Source organism: Giraffa tippelskirchi, chromosome 6 (assembly GCF_054371585.1).
Source record: "Giraffa tippelskirchi isolate mGirTip1 chromosome 6, T2T-mGirTip1v1.2.pri, whole genome shotgun sequence".
NCBI classification, from domain to species: Eukaryota; Metazoa; Chordata; class Mammalia; order Artiodactyla; family Giraffidae; genus Giraffa; species Giraffa tippelskirchi.
This window is the reverse complement of record NC_137280.1, coordinates 19,935,657-19,959,195: the sequence shown is the minus strand read 5'-3', so window position 1 is coordinate 19,959,195 and position 23,539 is coordinate 19,935,657. Positions and strand designations below refer to the sequence as shown.

At 41.7% G+C, this 23,539-nt stretch overlaps 1 protein-coding gene across 1 annotated transcript in view; it reads left to right on the top strand.

Moving 5' to 3' along the window:
• Positions 1–23,539, top strand: part of DPYS (dihydropyrimidinase) — a 97,111-nt gene that overhangs the window by 72,465 nt on the left and 1,107 nt on the right. The window contains exons 8-9 of the mRNA XM_081502266.1: positions 11,944–12,151; positions 22,711–22,841. Coding sequence (XP_081358392.1) covers positions 11,944–12,151; positions 22,711–22,827 — 325 coding nt within the window. The 3' untranslated portion in view covers positions 22,828–22,841. The remainder of the gene's footprint in view (positions 1–11,943; positions 12,152–22,710; positions 22,842–23,539) is intronic.

Below are 23,539 nucleotides of genomic sequence, written 5' to 3'. Positions count from 1 at the left end.
GACTCCCAGGGACAGAGGAGCCTGGTGGGCTGCCGTCTATGGGGTCACACAGAGTCAGACACGACTGAAGTGACTTAGCATCAGCAGCAGCAGCAGCATTCAGAGCAGAGGTCAGTGAACTCTCCTTTTGTAAAGGGCCAGAGAGAAAATATTTTAGGTTTTATGGGCCATAAAACCTGCTGTTTTATGGTTGCTACTATTGTTGCTACCTCTGTTGCTACTATTCAATTCTGCCATTGTGATACAAAAGATGCTGCTGCTGCTAAGTCGCTTCAGTCGTGTCCGACTCTGTGTGACCCCATAGACGGCAGCCCACCAGGCTCCTCTGTCCCTGGGATTCTCCAGGCAAGAATACTGGAGTGGGCTGCCATTTCTTTCTCCAGTGCATGAAAGGGAAAAGTGAAAGCGAAGTCGTCGCTCAGTCGTGTCTGACTCTTAGCGATCCCGTGGACTGTAGCCTACCAGGCTCCTCCGTTTTCTCATCCATAAAATGGGCATAATGATAATACATCCATATCATAAGCTTACTGCAAGGATTAAATGAGATAATGCTTTCAATGCCTAACACAGAGTAAATCCTAAGTATTTTGGTTATGGTTGTTATAAGCAAATGACAGTTTTGGAGTTTCTGAGGGCCCTTATTTGAAGTGACTTGGAAATGGAATCACGCAACATTCTATTTGCCTCAGGAATGCTGGTGGCCAGGGGTCCATTCTTAGGTTTGCGGAGCTGGAAATTCCCTCTGACTTCTTCACACAGTTCACTGGCAGCCACGTCCATGGATCTCTTTCCCAGCCATAGACTTTGCTCTTCTTCACTAACAGATCTCACTCCTAGTTGTCAAGAAGTTATCTTCCAGTGTCATACCACATTTCGTCTGCCAGCATTTCTGCTCATTACCTCTTCTTATTCCCTTCAGCAGGGATGAAGGGAAAATAGGTCATCTTTTTCCTTCCCCCAAAAATAAAAAGTTGAGAAGTCCCTCTGACATTTCTGTTATCCAGCATTCTCTTTTTCCATCCCTTTATTGAGAACCCTACTGTCTTCCCTTTATAGTCCAGTAAGCCTTTTTTATTCCTAAAATATGCTATTATAGCTGAACATAATCTTAAGGACCTGGCTTATTCTGATTTTCAGGAAGGATATTATGTGAATTTGACCTAGTGCATTGCTGTGTGGGAGACCTACACAGCTTCCCCAGTGACTCAGCTGTAAAGAATCCACCTGTAATGCAGGAGATGCAGGTTTGATCCCTGGGTGGGGATGATCCCCTGGAGGAGAGCATGACAACCTACTCCGATACTCTTGCTTGGAGAATCCCATGGACTGAGGAGCCTGGAAGGCTATAGTCCATAGGGTCACAAAGAGCCAGACATGGCTGAAGTGACTGAGAGAGCATGTACTGCTGTGTAGAAAACCCGTGTCTTTTTCTGCCCAAGTTGCACCCATAGATAGGGTATCAGTGTCATCTTGCCAAGAGCAAAGCAGCTTCCCAGGAAGGGTAACAATGTAATTACAAGGCCAAGTCCACCTCCTGACCCCAGAAAGTTATTTCTAATTCAGAACCAGTATGTTAAGCCCACAGCCTCACCTTCTGAAAGCTAACAAACATCAGCAATAAGCACTTAACCTGTTTAACATTCATAGGACATGCATCCTAGAATCATGCTAAACTTTTGCTGATTCACATTCAGCTCCTGTTCCTTTGAGACACTAAATTATTTTTAGTTCCCCACTTCCTGAAAACTACTATATAAAACATGAAATATTTATGTTAAGTAGCAATGTCAAAATTAGCTAATAACTTATTTTCAGATAAACAAATATGTATGCAAAGTGCCTGCTCTTTGCTCAGTGCTGTGTGAGGCACATGGGGTGAAAGATGTGGTACCTCCTTCCAAGGTCAACTTGTTGTATTAGTCACTCAGCCGTGTCTGACTCTTTGCGACCCCATGGACTCTAGCCCGCCAGGCTCCTCTGTCCATGGGATTCTCCAGGCAGGAATACTGGAGTGGGTTGCCATTTCTTTCTCCAGGGGATCTTCCCAGCCCAGTGATCAAACCCAGATCTATCCCGCATTGTAGGCAGACTCTACCATCCAAGCCACCAGGGAAGCCCAAGGTCAACTTTCTAAAGTCTAAATCCAGTGTATCCAATGGAATATTACTCAGCCATTAAAAAAAAATACATTTGAATCGGTTCTATTGAGGTGGATGAAACGGGAGCCCATTATACAGAGTGAAGTAAGCCAGAAAGAAAAACACCAATACAGCATACTAATGCATATATATGGAATTTGAAAGATGGTAACGATAACCCTATATGCGAGACAGAATAAGAAACACAGATGCATAAAACAGTCTTATGGACTCTGAGGGAGAAGGTGAGGGTGGGACGTTCTGGGAGAATAGCATTGAAACATGTATATTATCATATGTGAAACAGAACACCATTCCATGTTTGATGCACGAGACAAATGCTCAGGGCCGGGGCAATGGGATGACCCAAAGGGATGGGATGGGGAGGGAGGTGGGAGGGGGGTCCAGGAAGGGGAACACATGTAAACCCATGGCTGATTCATGTCAATGTATGGCAAAAACTACTACAATATTGTAAAGTAATTAGCCCCCAACTAAAATAAATAAATTTATTTAAATTACAGTAAAAAAAATAAAAAATAAAAAATAAATCCAGTGTATCTAACTGCGGTCTATACTACCATCCATGACCTGTAGAATACAACTCCAAGGACAAAATAGCTGGCTTACCTGATCAGTTTATTTCTGTAAGTCAATGTTTGGGCAGCATTTTTATGAATCTGCATTGAATGTTTTGTCATCCATGGAGCACCAATAGAGTTCCAAGTGATTGTCCAATTTAGATTTAATAATGTGGCTGAAGCAATTCCCATTTTCTCTTCTGTGGGAGGCGGTGCAGAGGTCTGAAGAGAGGATGGAAGATTGATGGGTGCAGTGAGCAGCAACTTTGCTTAATAATGAGAATGCACTTGAAGCAGCACCATTTAGCATTTCCAGGGAAGTGACTGCTTTGCTCCCCATTTATATAACTTGTCACATCCAAGAAATTGACAGAGAAGTAGTTTGAAATGGACAGTTGGAACACATGTCAAAAAAAAAAAAAAATCTTCCATCATGATCACCATGAAAACCAATCTCAGTTTAAGGAATTTTTAATAGCATCCTAAAGCTCTTGTGGCTAAACAGAAAACAGACTTAAGAAACACCAGGAAGTGTGGGACGAGCTGCTTCCCATTTGTTTCCTGGTGGAGGCAGAATGTTTTCATTGATTGCTTGCTTTGCAGGTAATTTCTCATAGAGCTTTCAAGGGGCTACATTGTCTAGTGGTTAAGAGTCTAACTTCTTATCTCATGTGAGCTACATGAACTTACAAGCTGTGTAACAGAGCGTAAGTTATTCACCTTTTTGTGTCATCATCCTTGTCTATTGCATGGGAGAAAAAATAGTATCTACCTCATAGTGTTGTTCAGTCAGTCAGTTCAGTCTCTCAGTCGTGTCCAACTCTTTGCGAACCCATGGACTGCTGCCTGCCAGGCTTCCCTGTCTTTCACCAACTCCCGGAGTTTACTCAAACTCATGTCCATCATGTCGGTGATGCCATCCAACCATCTCATCCCATGTTGTCCCCTTCTCCTCCTGACTTCAATCTTTCCCAGCATCCGGGTCTTTTCAAATGAGTCAGCTCTTCGCATCAGGTGGCCAAAGTATTGGAGTTTCAGCTTCAACATCAGTCCTTCCAATGAACATTCAGGACTGATCTCCTTTAGGATGGACTGGTTGGATCTCCTTGCAGTCCAAGGGACTCTCAAGAGTCTTCTCCAACACCACAGTTCAAAAGCATAAATTCATTTGTGCTCAGCTTTCTTTATAGTCCAACTCTCACATCCATACTTGATAATTGGAAAAACCATAGCTTTGACTAGATGGACCTTTGTTGGCAGAGTAATGTCTTTGCCTTTTAATATGCTGTCTAGGTTGGTCATAACTTTTCTTCCAAGGAGCAAGCGTCTTTTAATTTCATGGCTACAGTCACCATCTGCAGTGATTTTGGAACCCCCAAAAATAGTCTGCCACTGTTTCCACTGTTTCCCCATCTATTTGCTATGAAGTGATGGGACCAGATGCCATGATCTTAATTTTCTGAATGTTGAGTTTAAGCCAACTTTTTCACTTTCCTCTTCCACTTTCATCAAGAGGCTCTTTAGTTCTTCTTGGGAAGCTTTAAACGGTTAATATCACTTCATGTTCAATATATAAGGTGTCATAACATAGTGTAGACAGATGAGGTATATATATATTTAAATTAATTTTTATTGGAGTATAGTTGATTATGATGTTGTGCTAGTTTCTACTGTACAGCAAAATGAATCAGCCATACATGTACGAATATCCTCTCCCTTTTGGACTTCCTTCCCATTCAGGTCACCACAGTACATTAAGTAGAGTTCCTTGTGCTATACAGCATGTTCTCATTCGTTGTCTATTTTATACATAGTATCAATAGTATATATGTATCAATCCCAAACTCCCAATTCCCCCCACTCCCTCCCTTTTTTTGAGATAAAATATATTTTTGAAGAAGCCACTTATAGACCTGATATGATTCTTTTAACTTATTTTTGGTTCTCATGGTAAGAATCTATTCATGCCATGGACGAAGTAGCTGAGTTGGAAAAAATATAAGAAAATACCTACACAAGTGACTTCTCTGGGGTCAAGAAGACCCACAATTATTCTCATCCTCTCCCCAGTGTTCTCTCTGAAAGCACACGGACAGTGTTGCCATCTCCCACAGGCTTTGCTTCAGTGATTTTCTCATCTGTAGGAGCACGCAGCTCTTTGATGGGAAGCTATTTGCAAAGGGACAGAATGTTTTTCTGTGGCTGTGATGTCAGTGGTATCAAAGTTATTGACTCAGTTGAAAAACAGCTTAATGTTATCTTCAGGGCTTCTGCTTTCCTGTCAGCTCAAGCCTTGGAGATGTGTATAATTGGGACTCGCTAAGACAACCTTGACACCCCTCTGCAGAGAGACGTGCCTGTTTGATACAGGCTCAAAGCTCGTTTGACAGAGAGCAGCTTTTCCCTTGGGGCAGGGTGACCATGGAGAATCTGCTGATGAAGAGTCAATGGTCCAGGAACCCCAGCCTCACTTCCCAGATGGGAAGGCTTTAATCATTCTTATCTTTCCTGTCACCACCGGAACAGACCAAGAGCCTACCCATCCAATCAATAATCAAAAGGTATTTCTTATAATTACTCCTCTCCTGAGCTGGCTTGCATATCATTAAATTGCAAAAATGTTTGATGATGAATCTCACAGCTCTTTGGTTTGACTTATGAATGGAATCAGAGCATCACCCCACATTCGCATCTATTCTGTGGACAGATTTAATGGAAAGTAGCTTCTGATTTCTTTTTGAGTAACAGACCTTTTGAACTGTGCCTCAGACATCCACAGGCTCTTCATTACAGGAATTACTCTCCAAAGGCCAAGGTCTTTATCAGTCAGGGTCTTTGGCTGCAAACCAGAGCAAGTAACCTACACTCAGGTGAGTAAAGATGGTCTATGGGAAGGTCATGGGGAGCTCACATATCAAAGGAATAGTCTATGGGCCAAGCTTTGAAAGAGCAGAGCCCAGGGCAACCCTGGACAGACTGTAGCAGAAGTTGATCTGTGTTCAGGGATGTACCCTCCAATAACTTTTATTTATTTATTTTGTCATCCTCCCAAAGATTCAAATTCTTGGGAAACATTGTGGTTCCCCATCTCTTGGCCAGAGGAGAACAGGGCACCATGTGTAACCATCTTGCCAGATTAACTCCAATGGGGGAGTAACGTTTCTTTCTTTCTTTTTTATTTGGCCACACCCCACAGCATGCAGAATCTTAGTTCTCTGACCAGGGATTGAACCCACCACCTCTGCAGTGGACACACATGGAGTCCTAACCAGTGAACCACCAGGGAATTCCTGAGAGCGTTTTCTTGAAAAATTGGGGATGGCTGAAACCAGAGGAAGGGAGAGTGAATGTCAAGGGTTGGAACGACAGTGCTTGCTACACTGCATCTCTCGGAATAGGACCACATGTGTGGCTGAAATACACTGCAAAACTCCAATCTGTCACCTGCTCCAGTTTATCTCCCAGTGTTGCTGAACCTTAGGATAATGACACGTTAGTCCAATGACTGACTCCCTTTTAGTCAGAGCCCCGGCAGGTTGTTCTCGCTTTCTTCTAAGATGGCTGAAAGAAAAAAGTGTATCAGGCAGGGTTCTTCAACTGCAAGCAAAAGAAACTCTTAAGCTAAGTGGCTAAACAAAAGAAGAACGTAGTAAAAAGAACTGGTGGCTCAGAGAATCTTTAGGAGGGCCAGAAGGCCAGGCTGAGAGGATGTGTAGCTGGGACCAATGCCCCAGGGCTACCACAGGATAGTGGAGGGCCCCAGGGCTGTCCCTGGGCTCAGTTATCATGGAAGGTTTGACTGAAGCAGGGCTTGAACCCTAGTGCTAAACCTCTATCACAGCTGGCCTGAAAAACAGGATTGATCCATCTCTACCTTCACCAACATGGATTCTGTGGCACCTGCTTCCTGAGCCACCAGCTTGCCACACAAAGACTGGTGTTGGGGCACCATTTTGGAAGGGGCCAGGTCACATGACGGGGTCAGCTACAAAGGCGTCTGAGAAGTGTGTTATGGTTTCTGCCTTAGAGTAGAAGGCCTCTGCCTTGGAGGAAGCATGTTCAAAGGGACAGGCGTCCTTACAAAAGCAATCGTGTGACTTTGAACTTGTGCTTATTCCATCAGTGGCCACATCGTTCATGGTGGTAGTTTAGTTGCTAAGTTGTGTCCGACTCTTGCAACCCCATGGACTGTAGCCTGCCTAGCTCCTCTGTCCATGGAATTCTCCAATCAAGAATGCTGGAGTGGGTTGCCATTTCCTTCTCCAGGGGATCTTTCCAACTCAGGAATTGAACCTGGGTCTCCTGTATTGCAGGCAGATTCTTTACCAACTAAACTATGAGGGAAGCATCTCCCATACTGCACTGGTAATCAGTAGATTTTAAATACATTTTGTAATAATTTTATAAACCTTGTGATGATACTGTATTGTATTTTTTTGTTTAAAACAAATATTGAAAATGTACCACAAGTTTTTAAATCTTCTTACGATGGGGTTACAGATATACCAGTTTGCTCAAAAAGAGGCAGTGATTCCAGCATCTCAGAGATTGCTTCAATATCAAACTGGGCAAGCTCTTACACAGCTGTACAACCTTCTTATCCAGGACATGGGGTGATAATACTTATCTGTGGACTTTGTCATGTTGACAGTGTTGGTATTGCTAAGTATTGTTAAGTGAAAGTGAAAGTGAAGTCACTCAGTCGTATCCGACTCTTTGTGACCCCATGGACTGTAGCCTACCAGACTGCTCCGTCCGTGGGATTTTCCAGGCAAGAATACTGGAGTGGGTTGCCATTTCCTTCTCCAGGAGATCTGCCCGACTCAGGGATTGAACCCGGGTCTTCTGCATTGTAGGCAGACGCTTTACCGTCTGAGCTACCAGGGAAGTCCTGGTATTGTTAGGTATAGATAAACAAATGTTTCCCATAACTGGATACAATACAACTAAGAATGATAATTATAACAATGTTTATTTATTTATTACTAATGAGCTTGTACACTTCACCAGAAATGTTAAGTACACTACAGAACTGTAGGACTGGATGTTTACATTCCATTTAAGTCAGTATTCTATTTCCAAAACATACAAAACATAGTAACTGATTTAGATAATTCTAAACCACAGAGGAAAATGCCAAGTGTTACCGTGGGTCATCAGGGTTAGCTTCTAGAGGAACCAGTATTCTTTTTCTTTCCTTTCCTTTTGTTTCTTTTCTTTTTGTTTTGTTTCTTTTCATTTCATTTCTCTTCTTTTCTTTTTCAGCTTTATTGAGGTATAATTAACATGGGACCAGGATTTTTGAGCAGAGTCTAGTGGAAGGTAAAAGAAGTTGGCATGGCAGGGGCAGAAAGAGGGCAGATGTGAGCAGTGAGAAGGGCAGCCAGGGAAAGAGAAGATTCAGAAGTGTGAAAGCACCTAAAGAACTGGAGACTCGCAGCTCAGCTGGAAGGAAAAGTTGGGTGAGGAATGACACCTTGTCAGACACCTTCCAATGTGAGAGTGGGAGCACATACCTTTTGCTGCTGGTGATAATGCCAAGAATTTACATTTTGTGTTAATTTGACCTCATTTACATAATGCCTTATAGCAAATCACTTAGATGTTGCCTAATTGCTCTCTTTCTCTTGCTAACCCCAACACTGAGAAAGTCAAAAACATGACCTTTGTTTTGGCTGAGGCAGAGAAATCTGATTTGATATTTTGCTGCCACAGACTTTTTGCTTTCATATTTACTTGTTTTTTGCATATTTGTTTTTCCTAGGCCACACAAACACTTTGCTTTGTATATTTCCTTTGCATTTGTCCATATGCATATGTGTTCACCCATGCTTTCTGGGAAGTTAGGAAAACCCACCTTTTTTTCCATTTAAATTATATAATTATCATTTTCTTTGCTTTCCCAGTGTATTCTTAATTCTAGTCTTTCATAGATATGCAATATTCCATTGAGTAACCATTGGAAAATTGCTATGCTTCAGTTTTTCAATAGTTTAGATATTGTAATGGCAATTTTTGTGTATAGAACTTATTTCTTCTGTTAAATTATTTTCCTAACAGCATCTGTAACTCTTAACTTTCTGCTTAGAGAAATAAAGATTTATAATTTAGGATTTTCTCTTTCTTGCCTCCCAATCTTGTGTGTAAATAACCATTTCAGCATGAATTACTATGCATTTTATTTTCTCTATATAGCAGCCTTTCTAATGCATCAGTCTAGACATGCTTATGTAACATACTACAATATAAGCCCAAGAGCTTCTGCCATCAGTGTAACTGTGAAAAGCAGGAACACAGTACCAGACTATGGAATTATCACAGAGAGATTGTGATGGTCATAAAAAAGTCACTGTAGCCTGAAGGTCTAAATCTCCTTTATATTGTTTCCTAGATTTATTTTCTTTAAGTCTGTGTCTTTTATCACCAACTCATAACTTATTCATAACTCATTCTATACCTACTAACCCTTTAACTATTTTATTCATTTCCTTGCATTAATGACATCACTTGCTATTTGATCAGTACTCTTCTTGCCTCCTTAGTGTTTGAAATTATTGTTGTTGTATTTGTACCCTCCTCCCAATCATTAGTGATCTTTTAATGTTTCTCTATATCAGTAAGTTGATTCCTAAGGATACTGAAAGCCGTTTTTTTGGCAGCATACACTGGCCATATGACCTAGCAATGCCATTCATGGGAGTATATAGTAGAGAAGAGTTCACAACAAACATGTACATGAATCTTTATAACATCTGTATTCATAATCATCAAAAAATAGGAAACAACCAAAATGACCTTCAGAAGGTGAATGGAAAAACACTCGGTAGTGCATCTGTACAATGCAATGCATGCATGCATGTGTGCATGCTAAGTTGCTTCAGTCGTGTCTGACTCTTTGCTACCCTATGGACCATAGTCTGCCAGGCTCCTCTGTCCATGGGATTCTCTAGGCAAGAATACTGGAGTGGGTTACCATGCCCTCTTCCAGGGGATCTTCCTGACCCAGGGATCAAACCCACATTTCTTCAGTCTCCTGCATTGGGAGGGGTTTCTTTACCACTAGTGCCACCTGGGAAGCCCATGCAAAGGAATACTACATAGCAATTAAAAAGAAATGAACTCCTGATACACATAACAACTTGGGTAAATCTCAAAATAGTTATGCCAAATGAAAGAAGTCAGATTCAAGAGCTTACCTACTCAATGATTCCATTTGTCTCTTGAAAAGAGACAGCTATAGTAACAGAGAACAGATCAGGGTTTTCCACAAGTTATGGGTGAGGGGAAGTTGTGACTACACAGGGACGGTATGAGTTTTGGGAGGTGATGGGACTGTTTTATGTCCAGAGTGTTGTGAGGATAAGACTTCTATCCAGGTGTCAAAATTCATAGAACTAACACTAAAAAAGTAAATTTATTGTATGTTAATTTAAAAAATATAAAGAGGTTGCAGTTTCATCAAAGTAGTCATAGGTCTTTTGACAAGCTATTTAATCTCTCTAAATCTCAATTTATTTACTTGTCAAGTGTAGAAAATACTCTCTATCTTGAAGCAGTGCTATAAAGATGAAATAGGATGTCATAAAGTATCCACCTGGCATAAGGAAGCTCCTCTTTTTCTTTTCCATGCTGATATTTCTCATTGGTAGCAGATTCTTTTTGTGGTTATTTTCATCTGGACTTTTTTAACAGTTATTTGGCTTTTGGGGAACAGACTGGAGCTAGTGAGGGTTTCAAGCAGAAATGTGGCCTGATCTGATACTCATTTAAAAAAAAAAATCATTTGAACAGCTTTGTGGGGAGTGGTGAAGAGTGCAGGAGGGTAGGAGTGGAAACATGGAGGGAGCTCCCTGGTGGCCTAGTGGTTAGGATTGGTGGTTTCACTGTAGATGCCCTGGATTCTATCCCTGGTCAGGGAACCATCCCACATGCAGCACAGTACAGACAAAATGCTAAAAAAAATAGAGTGGAAGCATGGAGAGGTGTTGGGGTTCTCCAGATGAGAGATGGTCATGGTGTGGACTCAGTGGGACAACAGAGTGGGAGAGAAGTGGGTAGGTTTGGGATTTTTTGAGGCGAGAGGTGGAATCAATAGGCTTGATGATGGTTAAGGATTGAGGAAACGTTGTTGGAGGTATCATTTATTGAGATGGGAAACTCAAGAGAGGAGCAAATTCAAGTGTGTGGACTGTAGTCATCATGGAAAATCAAGAATTTGTTTGGACGCGTTAAGGAGCGGAAACCCAACAGGTAGTTGGGTACAGGGTTCTGGAACCCAGGACCAGGCCAGTGTGATCCCATTCATTTCCACTGGAGGTGGCTCTATGAAGTCTCCCAGCTCTGACCCTCCAGATCAGGGCTGCAGGGGAGCTGTTAGCTGCTAGTCCTTCGACCTAACCTTGGGATTTTTTTTAACAAATCACTTTTCTTTAATCCATTCCTGAGAGCAAGCACTTGTAGAAACTTCAGGTTATGCTTGTATGGTCTACTGCTGCCAGATTTTCTTTTTCATTTTCCATTTAATGTGATTTAAGGAAAGGAGACATCCAGCATTTCCAAATATCCAGCCTGGAAGTCATTAGTCATATTGTATATGATTGAGAAGTATTAATAAACTACTGAGACAGCTGATGAATATGCAAACACATGACAAAATATGCTAAGGGATTATATGCTAATATATTTTGTTATTTATATTGTGCTCAAATTTCCAGTTTTGCCACAGACAAGGGAAAGAAATTCAAGATATAATTTTCCTTGAAAGCTACCCATTGACCATTGCCTCTAGGAATGGAATGGAATTTGGGGAGAGGTATTGAGGAAGTCTCAACCGTGTCTGCAAAAAGTTAAAATTCTGTAGAGTTGGGTATTGGGTCAGTGTGTTCATCAGACTCATCTGTTTGAACTTTATAATTAATATTTTGTTCTTTAAACATATACATAAAAATAACTTAAAATCATAAACATGAGAGACAATGCCCTTCTTCCACCCACTCCACCTCTTTAATCACCATAAAGAGTGATCTATTGGGTTTTTCTCTCAGAAAATGTAATTACTTTGTAATGAAATGTTAATGCTATGTTCTATTCTTAAAGTCACTTGTTCCAGTAATAAAGCTATGGCTTAATAGAGTTGCTAAATTTTCTTCTAAGCCATTCTTTTAATATTTCATACTTGTCAAGTGAGCCAGGCATGATCGGGAGCATCTTTGTTTTTACATCAGGACCATTTCGGCAAAAACTCATCATCAAGCTGTCAACTTCAACATCTTCGAGGGCATGGTGTGCCATGGGGTGCCCCTGGTAACTATTTCAAGAGGCAAAGTGGTATATGAAGCTGGAGTTTTCAATGTCTCAGCAGGAGACGGGAAGTTTATTCCTCGTAAACCGTTTGCTGAATATATTTACAAACGGATCAAGCAACGGGACCAGGTGAGTTTGGGGCTGCAGGGGCTGTTACTACGAGCTGGACTGTCACGTGCTCCTGGATGTTGGTGCTGGTATTATCACATACAATGGGGTAACATATTCCTGGGATGTCTGAAAAGGTTATGGACAAATAAGAGTTTTCAAAGAAAAAATCATTATTGGATGGATGCAGATTAGTACTTATTCAGGGTTTCCTAATGGACCAAGTTGGGTTTTCCTAGGCAAGTTCAGGGCCTAGGCAAGTGGGCCTTTTGGCAATTGCTGTTAGTCAGTGTCCTCTCACAAGTAGCCATCCAGAAAGATAAAAGTGCCACTGATTTAAACCTGAGAGAAAAAACGGGAGGAAAAGTGGGAAAGACTGTGGAGAGCCATCAGACTGCAACTCAAGCCCAGCCCCAAGGAATGAGACAGGCAGACCAAAAAAAGCGTGGTGAGCACCCTAGATTACCATCTCATGTAGACTAACAAAGGTTGAGAAGGCCTACAGGCAGCCCTCAAGCCTGTTCGTGTGTCCAGCTACGTGGCGTGCTGTCATTGGCTGGGAGCAGCAGTGGGCGGTCCCCTACAAACAAACACTCAACAACAGCCCCTTGGAAAACCAAGCTTACTGTAGATGAAGGTCTGCAAGGGCATCCTGGCTTCCCTGGTAGCTCAGTTGGTAAAGAATCCGCCTACAATTCAGGAGACCCCGGTTCGATTCCTGGGTCGGGAAGATCAGCAGGCAAAGGGATAAGCTACCCATTCCCGTATTCTTGGGCTTCCCTTGTGGCTCAGCTGGGAAAGAATCTGCCCACAAGGCGGGAGACCTGGGTTCAATCCCTAGGTTGGGAAGATCCCCTGGAGAAGGGAAAGGCTACCCACTCCAGTATTCTGGCCTGGAGAATTCCATGGACTGTATAGTCCATGGGGTCACGAAGAGTCGGACACGACTGAACCACTTTCACTTTCAAGGTGCCTTCTAATGACCGCCAGAGCAATGGCAGGGTTTGGGGTCAAGTAAATATGAATTCTACCTTGACTTCACATTTCCTGGCTTTGTGGCCAAGAGCAAGTTTCTCGGTCCTCCCTGGGCTGCTTCCTCATCTCGAAAACGAGGATAGTGTTTTCTCCCCAGATTGTAAGAGTCAAGTGAGATTTTAAAATATAAGGCATTAGTGGGAGGTCTATAAATATCAGTTGGGTCTCTTTGTTTTCCCCCTTTGATGACCGAATTTATAATGAAGTCTTTGTAATAATCCTGTTGTTATAAGAGAGGTATTAAAAGCTATGTTCCTTTAATATGTCTTGGATTTTCACGTTTGTTTATTTAGTTCAGGCAGTGTTTTTAACAATTTTAAAAATTCACTTCACTAAATACACTAACATATCAAAAATTTCAGATTAAAATCATCTAAACTGCTGGTTTGGGAGTGATAGAAGGCAACCAGTGCCCTCAGTCTCACATGGTAAGAATAGGCTAGAGCTGGGTGATGGAGCCCTGCAGAGGCAGCCTTTATGACTTTTATCTGCAGGCTTCACTCATTAATGTTCCCAAGCTGACCACCTAATCATTACAGTTTATAACCCTTGGATTAGTTCTAAGGCTTCCTTGTCTTTTTACATTTTAATATATATTTCTCCTTTTCCAAAGTTCTCTAGCTGTTTTTTGATTCATTTCATTTGGATCTTGTAGTCTCTTTGATTTCTTCCCTAGTGCCTTGTGAAATTTTTTTGCTTGTGGATTCTCAGACTTTCTTATAAATAAGATTCATCCTTTCTTCTTATTTTTTTAAAATAACTTCCTAAAGCTTTGATTTAGTAAACAAGTACTCTGGAATGCTGTAAATTCTCAGAATGTTACAATTCTTCATCTGCTGTATTTCAAAATATTTAAGGTTGCCATTTATTTTGCTGGGGTTAATTTGTAAATGTTGACACTGACAGGTGACAGGTAGGTAGAAACTGTAAGATTCCCATGTATTTCTAAATATCATATGGCAAATTACAGCAATACTAACATTTACTGAGCTCTTACTGAGGCAAAGCACAGTGCTAGGGGATCTTGTCACTGTAACAACCCTGTGAGTGAGGCAGTATTTATTATTTTCCCCACTTTAAATATTAGGAAACTGAAGCTTCAGGAAATAAAGTTGGTCATGTCATATAGGTCATATATGGCAGGACCAAAACATAAACTCTGTGGTTATTTGACTCCAAAAGCTATATACTTAAGCAATAAACCACATACTATAAAACATAAAGGTTGACTTAAGTGAGTTAAGCAAGTAAGTGTTAGTCGCTCAGTCGTGCCCAACTCTTTGTGACCACATGGACTGCAGCCCACCAGCCTCCTCTGTCCATGAGATTTTCCAGGCAAGGATACTGGAGTGGGTTGCCATTTCCTTCTCCAGGCGATCTTCCCAACCCAGGGATCAAACCTAGGTCTCCTGCACTGCAGGCAGATTCTTTACCGACTGAGCTACAAGGGAAGCCCTTTAAGTGAGTTAATGGGAGATAAATTATTCTGTACTAGGTTTGGGAAAAAATAATTAGAGACACTGATGGAAGCTAGTTCATTCATGACACTTGCAGTAGTAACACAAAGAATAAACAGAAAGGCGTTGACATAGAAATAGTAGATCCAACAGAAAAAGTGAAAGGGTTAGTCTCTCAGTCGTGTTGGACTCTCTGCGACCCCATGGACTGTAGCTCACCAGGCTCCCCTCTCCATGGAATGTTCCAGGCAAGAATACTGGAGTGGATCGCCATTTCCTTCTCCAGGGAATCTTCCTGACCCAGAGATAGGACCCAGGTTTCGTGATAAACTGTATGTAAAAGACTGACTTTGCCTAAGTCTTCCTCCTATCGGATAATGCTTGAGGCAGCCAAGATCACCAGATGACTGGCTTCATCAGTTCTCTATTTCAAGTTGTTGTTGGGTGTTTTGTTGGCAAAGTTAATGTCAACATCATTTTTTTCAGAGTTCACCATCAGTTTTGTGAGTTAGTTTCTTAATATTTTCTTCTGATCTCAACTTTGAAGGTATTTTAGTCCATGATTGCTTTTACAATAACAATAAGTAATAGTTGTCATTATAATATGTTGTTCTGAGCACTTATGATCTGTCAGGCACTGTACTTGGTATAATTAATAGTTTTTGTTTTATTTAATCTGCACAGCAAGCCATGTGAGAGATAGTATCATCCCTGTTTTACAGAATAGAAAACTGACTCTCAGCAAAATTAGGTAAAATTTCCCTGGGCTAAGCAGTGAGGAATCATAAGAGCCAGGGTTTGTGGTAATGCCTTCTGGATTCTCACTATACTATGGGATTTCAATAGAACAAGAAAAAATAACATAATTGTGAAATTCAAATCATGGGGAATCCATTATTTTTAAAAGTGTTAATGTGGAAAAAGTATCAAATAAAGTGTATAAAATGAGGTTTGAGGATTGTGAGGAGATGTTTCAGACCTCTTTTTTTAATCTCCATTAGGCAAAGATAATTTTATAGAAGAAACATATCACACTGAAGTTAAGAAAAAGAGCTGTTAAGAATCCTAGATTTTATATTCACACGAGGTAATGAGAGCTCTTCCTTTGGTTTTCATTTAAAATATTTAGACTTCTTTGTGAGTGAGGATAAGAGTTTGAAGGCAAGCAGGAAGTGCCCACACCACTTCTCCTGCTCACCTATTATCCTTCCCAAGAACATTAATCACTTACTGCTCTGGACTCCAAAGCACAGATTGTAGAGAAATGGCAGGGTTTCTCAGTCCCAGAACTCAGCTGGTCTCCTGGCTAGAATGTTAGTTCTTTGAGGAACTTACTTTTTTATGCCCAATACTTGCTATCTAGTAGGTGTTCGATAAATAGACAAATTGCAAATGGAAGGAACAAAGACTATGGTTTCAGAGGTCATGGAAAGGAATTTAGATAAATTTACACAGAAGATTGTCCCCTGCCTCGTCCCAAACAGTGGGGTTATCTGTAAACTTGATTTCTATCGATGATTTTATTACTTAATAAAAAACTTAATATCATGCTGTGCAGCTATCACTGTTAACAGATACTATGAGGAATTCCAAAGGAGAGAAATGACATTTTAATGTAGTTTGACAGCTTCAGGAAATTGTTACTGTAACATTTAAAAAGCGGATACTTAAGGGAAAACATTTAGAACAGGAGATGAAATATCAAAATTTATTTGATAAATACAATAATAAAATACATATTTCAATTCAATATAAAAAGTCACTTATGGAAGAGTGTTGGGGGATTCAGGAAAACAAAAATAAAAGAGGAAGAAAAAGAGTACACTGTCCCCTGGTATCTGTAGGGGTTTTGTTCTCAGTATCGGCAGATACCAAAATCCACAGATTTTCTAGTCCCTTATACTGTTGTCCCTTTCTATCTGTGCGTTCAACCAACGATGCATATAGAGGCCTCTGTAACAGCAACTGAGATGTTCAAGAACATTTTGAAAGCACAAAATCAATTTACATGTAATTCATTCTTCACCCCCCTCCAAAAGCTAGCTCTTTAAACTCAAATGGTTTATTATTTCTAGACTTTTTGTGTGTTTAGAATGTTACATTTTTTACCAAAACTTAGAAGTATAGACATTCTTCAGATCATCCCCTTTTCTCTTTTCTCAGTAGTAAGCAACCCAATCTCTTTTGTAAAATAAGGGTCATATTGCATTTTCTGAAGAAGCAGAAATAGCTGTATGGAGTCAGGCATGGTTTCAGAATACTGCTGCCCAAGCTTTTAAACTGGCTGTACCTTTGCATCTATACACATAGTTTGCCATTTAGGTAAGATAAAATTGAGTGAACGGCTGATCTAATCTTTGAAATGGGTGTCCTCCATTTCTTAAATAACAGTTTTTCAATGTCTTTCTTAATGTGGTAGCTCAGGGAAAATATTAATAATTGAAGTCATCATCAACTGCCATATAATTCTAATTTTCCCAGACTGATGGATAGTAATGAATAAAGTAAGTAGATCTCTTCTTACTTACACTTACAAAAGGTGAGCTGTATGTTGGAGCCACATGTATGTATCCCATCCCCGCTCCTTATTCAGTGATGTCAATTTGGTAGCTTGAAATCAGCCATGGTGGGAACATTTACATGACAGAAAGAGGCATGTGCATTAAGTCAGGGCTTTAGGAGTGATGAGAGAAAGGGAAGGTGGGTTGTCAACATTTACCAGCACATCACTGTAAACAGGGACTTTCTAAATGCTTTCTTTTCATATTTCATCTAACCATTCAACACTCAGTAAATATTTGCTGAAAACCAATTAGGTGCTCATGTTGTTCCGGAGAAATAGCTCACAGAGTATTTTGAACATTAAATAGAAACATTTGGTGGATTATAAAACATTATCAAAATGCGAATTTTCATTGTTATAAATCACCTCTATTGAGTCTAGTGATTCACAATCCCTTGGCGAGCTCAGTTCCATAAGGACCTCTGAGAACCTCAACTTTCACGAGGTACTGAGTACCTATCTAAATTCACCAGCCAGGCGTGAGGATTTTATCCTCAGAGAGTCACTGTTCCTTTGGACTGCTTGGTGTTAGGTCAGTGTTTGCTTTTGGTATTTGGAAGTTCTGTTGTCTTTCTTACTATTTTAATATCTTAACCTCCATGGTCAGCATTGTATTAGGAACGCCATGGGGTTCAAGATTCTTTTCTATGGTCTTGCTAGTCAGAAAATCTAGCATCTTAGCATTCCACTCTCTGCAGACAATACAGTTAAATTTTTTATCAACTTTAGATTTCCTCTTTCCCCTGATCAGCTAACCAAAATGCAGTTATGCAATTATGCAGATATAATGATTGCAATTAATATTTATTCATAGCACTGCATATTGTGATATAATTCTATTTTGTCTTTCTATTAACTCATCATAGTAACAATCATCATTAAATACTGTGAACTCAAATTGAACTCTCATCTATGTGAGTAAACCACCAGCACCCTGCTGGGTGAGGTGACATCCATGTTTCCTGTATTACTTAGGACAGCCTTTCACACTGTTTTACTCTCAAGCCATTCTGTTTGGTTGTGAACACATCAAGACAGGAAGAACTGCTAGCCTGGGGTGATCATCTAATTTTCACCAGCCTGTTCTAGGGGGAAAAGATGCCACCACCCAGGTCAGTCTCCCAAAGGTATTTGTTCAGAACCCTAGTCTCTTGAGGTGCTCCTTGAGAAAGCTGTCAAATGATTATAGATAATGCTACCCTTAGGTGATTCTATTGCCCGATATCATCTAAAAAGTTCTGAAAAAGTGCTGTAGTTGAGAAATCTTTCACTTAACAAATGTTTATTAAGCCCCGGGTGCTATTTCATCTTCCATGTGCTGGGGATACAGGTGCAACTAAGATAGCAATTCCTGGGCTCAAAGAACTGTAATCCTACTTCAGTATCAGCTATAGTTTGTTGCTGCTTAAGTTCTCATTCTGTTTGAGATGCTAAATACACCTCCCTGTGAGGCGGTCATTAGCCACTTGGATAAAGGAGTCTGGGATTTGGGAGAGACTGGGGCTGGACGTAAGATTTAGAAATCCTGGCATATATAAGATTTAAAACCACAAGTCTGAGGCCACCAGAGAAGAAAGGGAACTTGTGAAAGATGTCAGCCTTCAGAGGTTGAGGAGAGGAGAGTAAGAGCCAGCAAAGGAGCCGAAGAAAACTGACCAGTGAGGTCAGAAGAACAGCAGGAGAACACAAGAAGAGAATAGACCTACCTACTTACTTTACTCAACCCAGAACCCGCTGATGCTTCATCCTGGCCTTTCTGTGAGCTTTATGCTGCATTAACGTCCTCTAAGTAATAGGTGTGCATTCAGTTGGGAGACTTGGGATGGAGTCCCTGTCATTACTGTACTCATCCTGGATACCTGGGAAAGAAACCTGCTTGATTTTGATTCTCACTCCTAGGACATCCTCTGAGATCATGCCAGATGCTGGTACCCCTAGGACAGTCTCTAGGACACCCCTAGGACGGTCTCTAGGATACCCCTAGGACGGTCTCTAGGACACCCCTAGGACGGTCTCAGGACACCCCTAGGACAGCCTCCGAGGGCATGCCAGATGCTGGTGCCCATGTCTGGGCTGAGATGGAGATTTGCCATTTGTCACCAGGGAGAAGCCGCGTGACTGCTTTTCCTGAGAGCTGCAGGGTCAGTCTACTTAGAAAACAAATGGGCAACTGAACTCTGGAATAATGCAGGGACAGCTTCACATTCTGCAGTCCCAGCACCGTCACCTTTCCATTTCATCACAGTGAACATCTACTGAGGTTCTAAAATGTACACAGAGTACAATGCCCCGGGCGATAAACAGTACAAAGATGAACAAGACCTAGGTCTAGAATTAAAAGAGCTTATGTAACCATGTCCAAGGATAAGAAAAGATGAAAAAGTTGAAAGGACTGCAAGGCTTGAGACCAGAACTTGGATTGTCTTTGATTCCTGTCCACTTGTCTATAAAGGGGAAGGCTGTGAGGTGTGGGGTGGCAGAAACCTCCCCAGAGAAGGTCAGTCTGTGCCCGAGGTGGCCGTGGGGGCAGGAGTGGTTAATGGCCACGGCCATTCTGGTGGGAAACCGGTCCCTGCCCGTCCCAAGCCTCAGCGGCAGATGCAGAGGGAAGCTATGTGCAGGCGACACCTGGCCAGTCGGGTCAGAGCTGTTGGATGGTCAGTGTGACCGGAGTGAGCAGCCATGCTGAGAGGGGCCTCGTGGCATTGCCAGGACAGTGACTGAACAGCCAGAAAGCGGCCTTAAGACAAGTGCAAAGGGCAAGTGCACCCTGGGGAGCAACTCAGTAGTGAAGCAGAACAAAAGAAGATGAGGGAAACTGAGTCAGCTCTGGCCAGGACAACAGACACAAAGAAGAGAGAGGCTCAGATGGGGGATCTCTTCCCCACCAACACCCTCCACCCTCGGTAGGGACTTGTCAGCTATTTACTGAGTACTTGTTATGGAGAAATACAGCAATACGCTGTCCCCGAGTCTGCTGGAGGAGGCAGACTATTACACAAAAACAGAAAACGGTAAGCAAGATACTCTGATGTGACAGGGAGAGTTAAAGCTTCCTGGGCTGAGTTACTGAAGATCCATTGCAGATATTTAGGTAAAAAAGAGGGTGGGCATGCCACAGTAGGAGAAGACATGGCCTCGGCAGAAAGATGCTAGGAAGAATGCTGATTCACCCGGCTTGAGTCATCCCTGAGCCTGCAGTTAGGTCCAGGGAAAGGATCCTTCAAGGGACCAGCCAGCTTGTGGAACAAGCCCTCTCCTGAATGAGGAGGGTAGGGCCCAGGCTTGACAGCCCTGTTTAAATCACTAGTGTTATCCCCAAGGAGTCCAGGAGAGACCAAAAAGTACAGATGAAAACCACAGACAGGTTTCAAAGGAACTGTTGTGGGAACAGGGAGGTGGGAGGAGGAGCTGATGAGGAATACACAGCACAAAGGCAGGTGACACAGATTATCTGCCCACTGATGTCATTTTCTCCAAGGGCTGTGAAAAAGCTGATGATTGAACTGAAATATGCCACGGGTTTTGCCAAGTGCAAATAACAACTAGAAAAGAGAAAGAAGCAAGACTTTAGATTGTCAGTAAGAGAGAGGTTGAAGGAAGGTGGAAACAAACCCTGGTTTGCTTGGACGGTCCTGGATTATGCCTGTCCATTATGTTTAGTACCCTTTACACTCTCAGAAGTGTCCCAGTTTGGATGATAAATTATATGGTTGCCTTAGTTTCAAGTGGGCTTCCCCAATGACTCAGGGGTAAAGAATCTGCCTGCGATGCGGGAGACACAGGACACTCGAGTTCAGTCTCTAGGTCAGGAAGATCCCCTGGGGAAGGAAATGGCAAGCTACTCCAGTATTCTTGCCTGGAAAATCCCATGGACGGAGGAGCCAAGAGTCGGACAGGACTGAGCAGGAGCACGTTGCCAGTTGCAGTGCATGTCTTAGGTTTAAGTATATACATACAGTTGGGCTTGGAAAGTCAACCAGGAGAAGGAAAGACATGGTGACTTAAGACCTGAAAGGGAGGTTTTGGTCAGAGAGTGGGGGAATTACATGAGTTTAAAGTTTCAGGTGTGGCTGGGCTCCAAGTCACCATAATGTCCAGGGGCTGGGTGGCAGCCATGAGAGGTTGGTGTTTCATTTCTCCACGTCGATGTTCAAGGTGATGACAGAATCCAGGGTGAAGGAAGGGACTTAGTTGACAGTGAGCCTAAATGGAGGTTCAGCAAAGCATCCCATTGGACACAGGAAATGAACAGAGGTTTGGACTTGTGTGCTGAGGGCAGGGGTCTTCCTATTCACTGAGTGATCAGCTTGCTTCAAATTCTGCAGCTGTAGGGATGGTCTCCATTTTGTTTTCTGCTTTATCCTCTGTGCCTGGGGCTCGTGTGTACTCAGTAAATATCTATTGAATGAATGAAGAAAATGCTTTGTATCGGGGAAATCGCATGTACCTGGGACGTGGGTTTTATTCCCTCCATTTCATAGATGAGTAAGTAGGCTCAGAGGGGCTTATTAACTTGCTACTTTCCTATAGCCAGTAAATGGCAAAGCTAGTATTCAGACTTAGACCTGCCTTTCTCTAAAGACCACACTGTTGACCACTATAAGATATTAGTTTTGATGGTAAAAATAAGACAAATGTACACACATACACATATTTATTTGTTAAGAGCTTATTATACATTTGGCATTATTCTAAATGCTTTACATATATTTAATCCTCTCAACATGTAATTCTCACAACCAACTTATAAATTAGGTGCTGTTATCATCCTCATTTTACAGCTGAAGCACAGTGTTAAGTAACATGCCCAGGCAAGCTGGCTCCAGAGCCCATGCCCTTAATGATGGTGGTTTACAATTCACCTGACCTGTCAGGGAATTTGTATCCCCACTGACGAACAGTATAATTTACTTCTTATGAGTCCCTTTGTTTAGATAGTCCTGACTTCAAAACTCTGGTCAAACACTGAATTAACTCTGGCCAACTCCAGGGTCCCACTACCCAGTTGGCCAGCAGAGAGGTGTAGTTCCAGATGGGAAATTCTGTGGATGGCCTGTTACAAGCAGAGACGATCAGGAAAATGAGAAAATGTACACAGATTGCTAGAATCTGCAGCAAAATGCTGAAAGTCTTAGGAGATGCACAACAAAGAACTCTGGGAATACAGCCACCTAGGATTGAAACCACAGGAAAAGATAGAATATTGGATAAGCCTGTAAGGTGTTTATAGAACCCAGTGTGTGAGGATATGGTAGAGACCCCAGTGAAAGTTGCGGTGGAAAGAATGGTGTTGAGAAGTGTTCCCTGGGCCTTTGTCTGATGCAGTTTAACCCCAGCAAGAGAAAGTGGGGTAACACAGGTACCTGGTTGCTGGGAACTTCTATGAAAGGATAAGGAGTGGGAGGTACTTGATAAATTCACTGCCTCATTTTTGATCTCACAGTTCATTTAGATAGCAGAACTTAGCTTTGAATTCAAGAAGTCAATAAACCACAAGAGAAAAATGAAATGCTCTCTTTCAGACTTGCACACCTACTCCCGTGAAGCGTGAACCCTATAAAGGAGAAGTCGCCACACTGAAATCCAGAGGGACAAAAGAAGACTCCACACATGAGACCAGGAAGCAGGCCCAGCCCTGAGCCACGTGCTTTCGGTAAGGGATGCTGGGCGGAGCAAGGTTTCCTGCAGCACAACATACAATGTTAGCCTATCTCTTTTTTCCTGAACGGTGGAAGAGTCCAAGATCAAGGTCAAAGACTTTCAAGTGACTTAAGATTCAAGGATAGTTTGGCCAAAGGGCAGACTGATAAAAGACCTCTTGACACAGAACGCCTGGGTGAGCCTCCCAAGTTGAAGAAGGCCTTGAGTTAGCTGGAGATTTATTCTCTGAGATGTTAGGAAACACTGCGCAGAGGCTTAGAAACCAGATATAAGCAAGAGGCTGGTAACAGAGGGACCTGCTGTTGAGGAAGGTTGCCACTACTTAATACCAAGAGTGCCAGTGTATAGTCAAAATGTATAAACTGATTAGGACTTTATCTGGAAGTAATGAACCTTCATATTGTAAAGACAACCATGTTCTAGAAGTTAGAGTGAGTGAAAAGTAAATCGACTGTTGCTTTGGATGTAATTTTTCAGGAAAATTATTTGATAGTATATGACAAGCTTTATTTCACACTTAGTTTCAGAATAATATTACAGATATGGCCATTTTTAAAAGAAAAACTTGAGTGATTCATCAGTTTTCTCTTTTCACATTCAAATCTGTCCTCTTCAAGCACCTAGGATCATCATCTTTGTCAATTTCCTTTTTCTTGGGGTTTAAAAAAAATTTTTTTTTTCAGTTGTTTT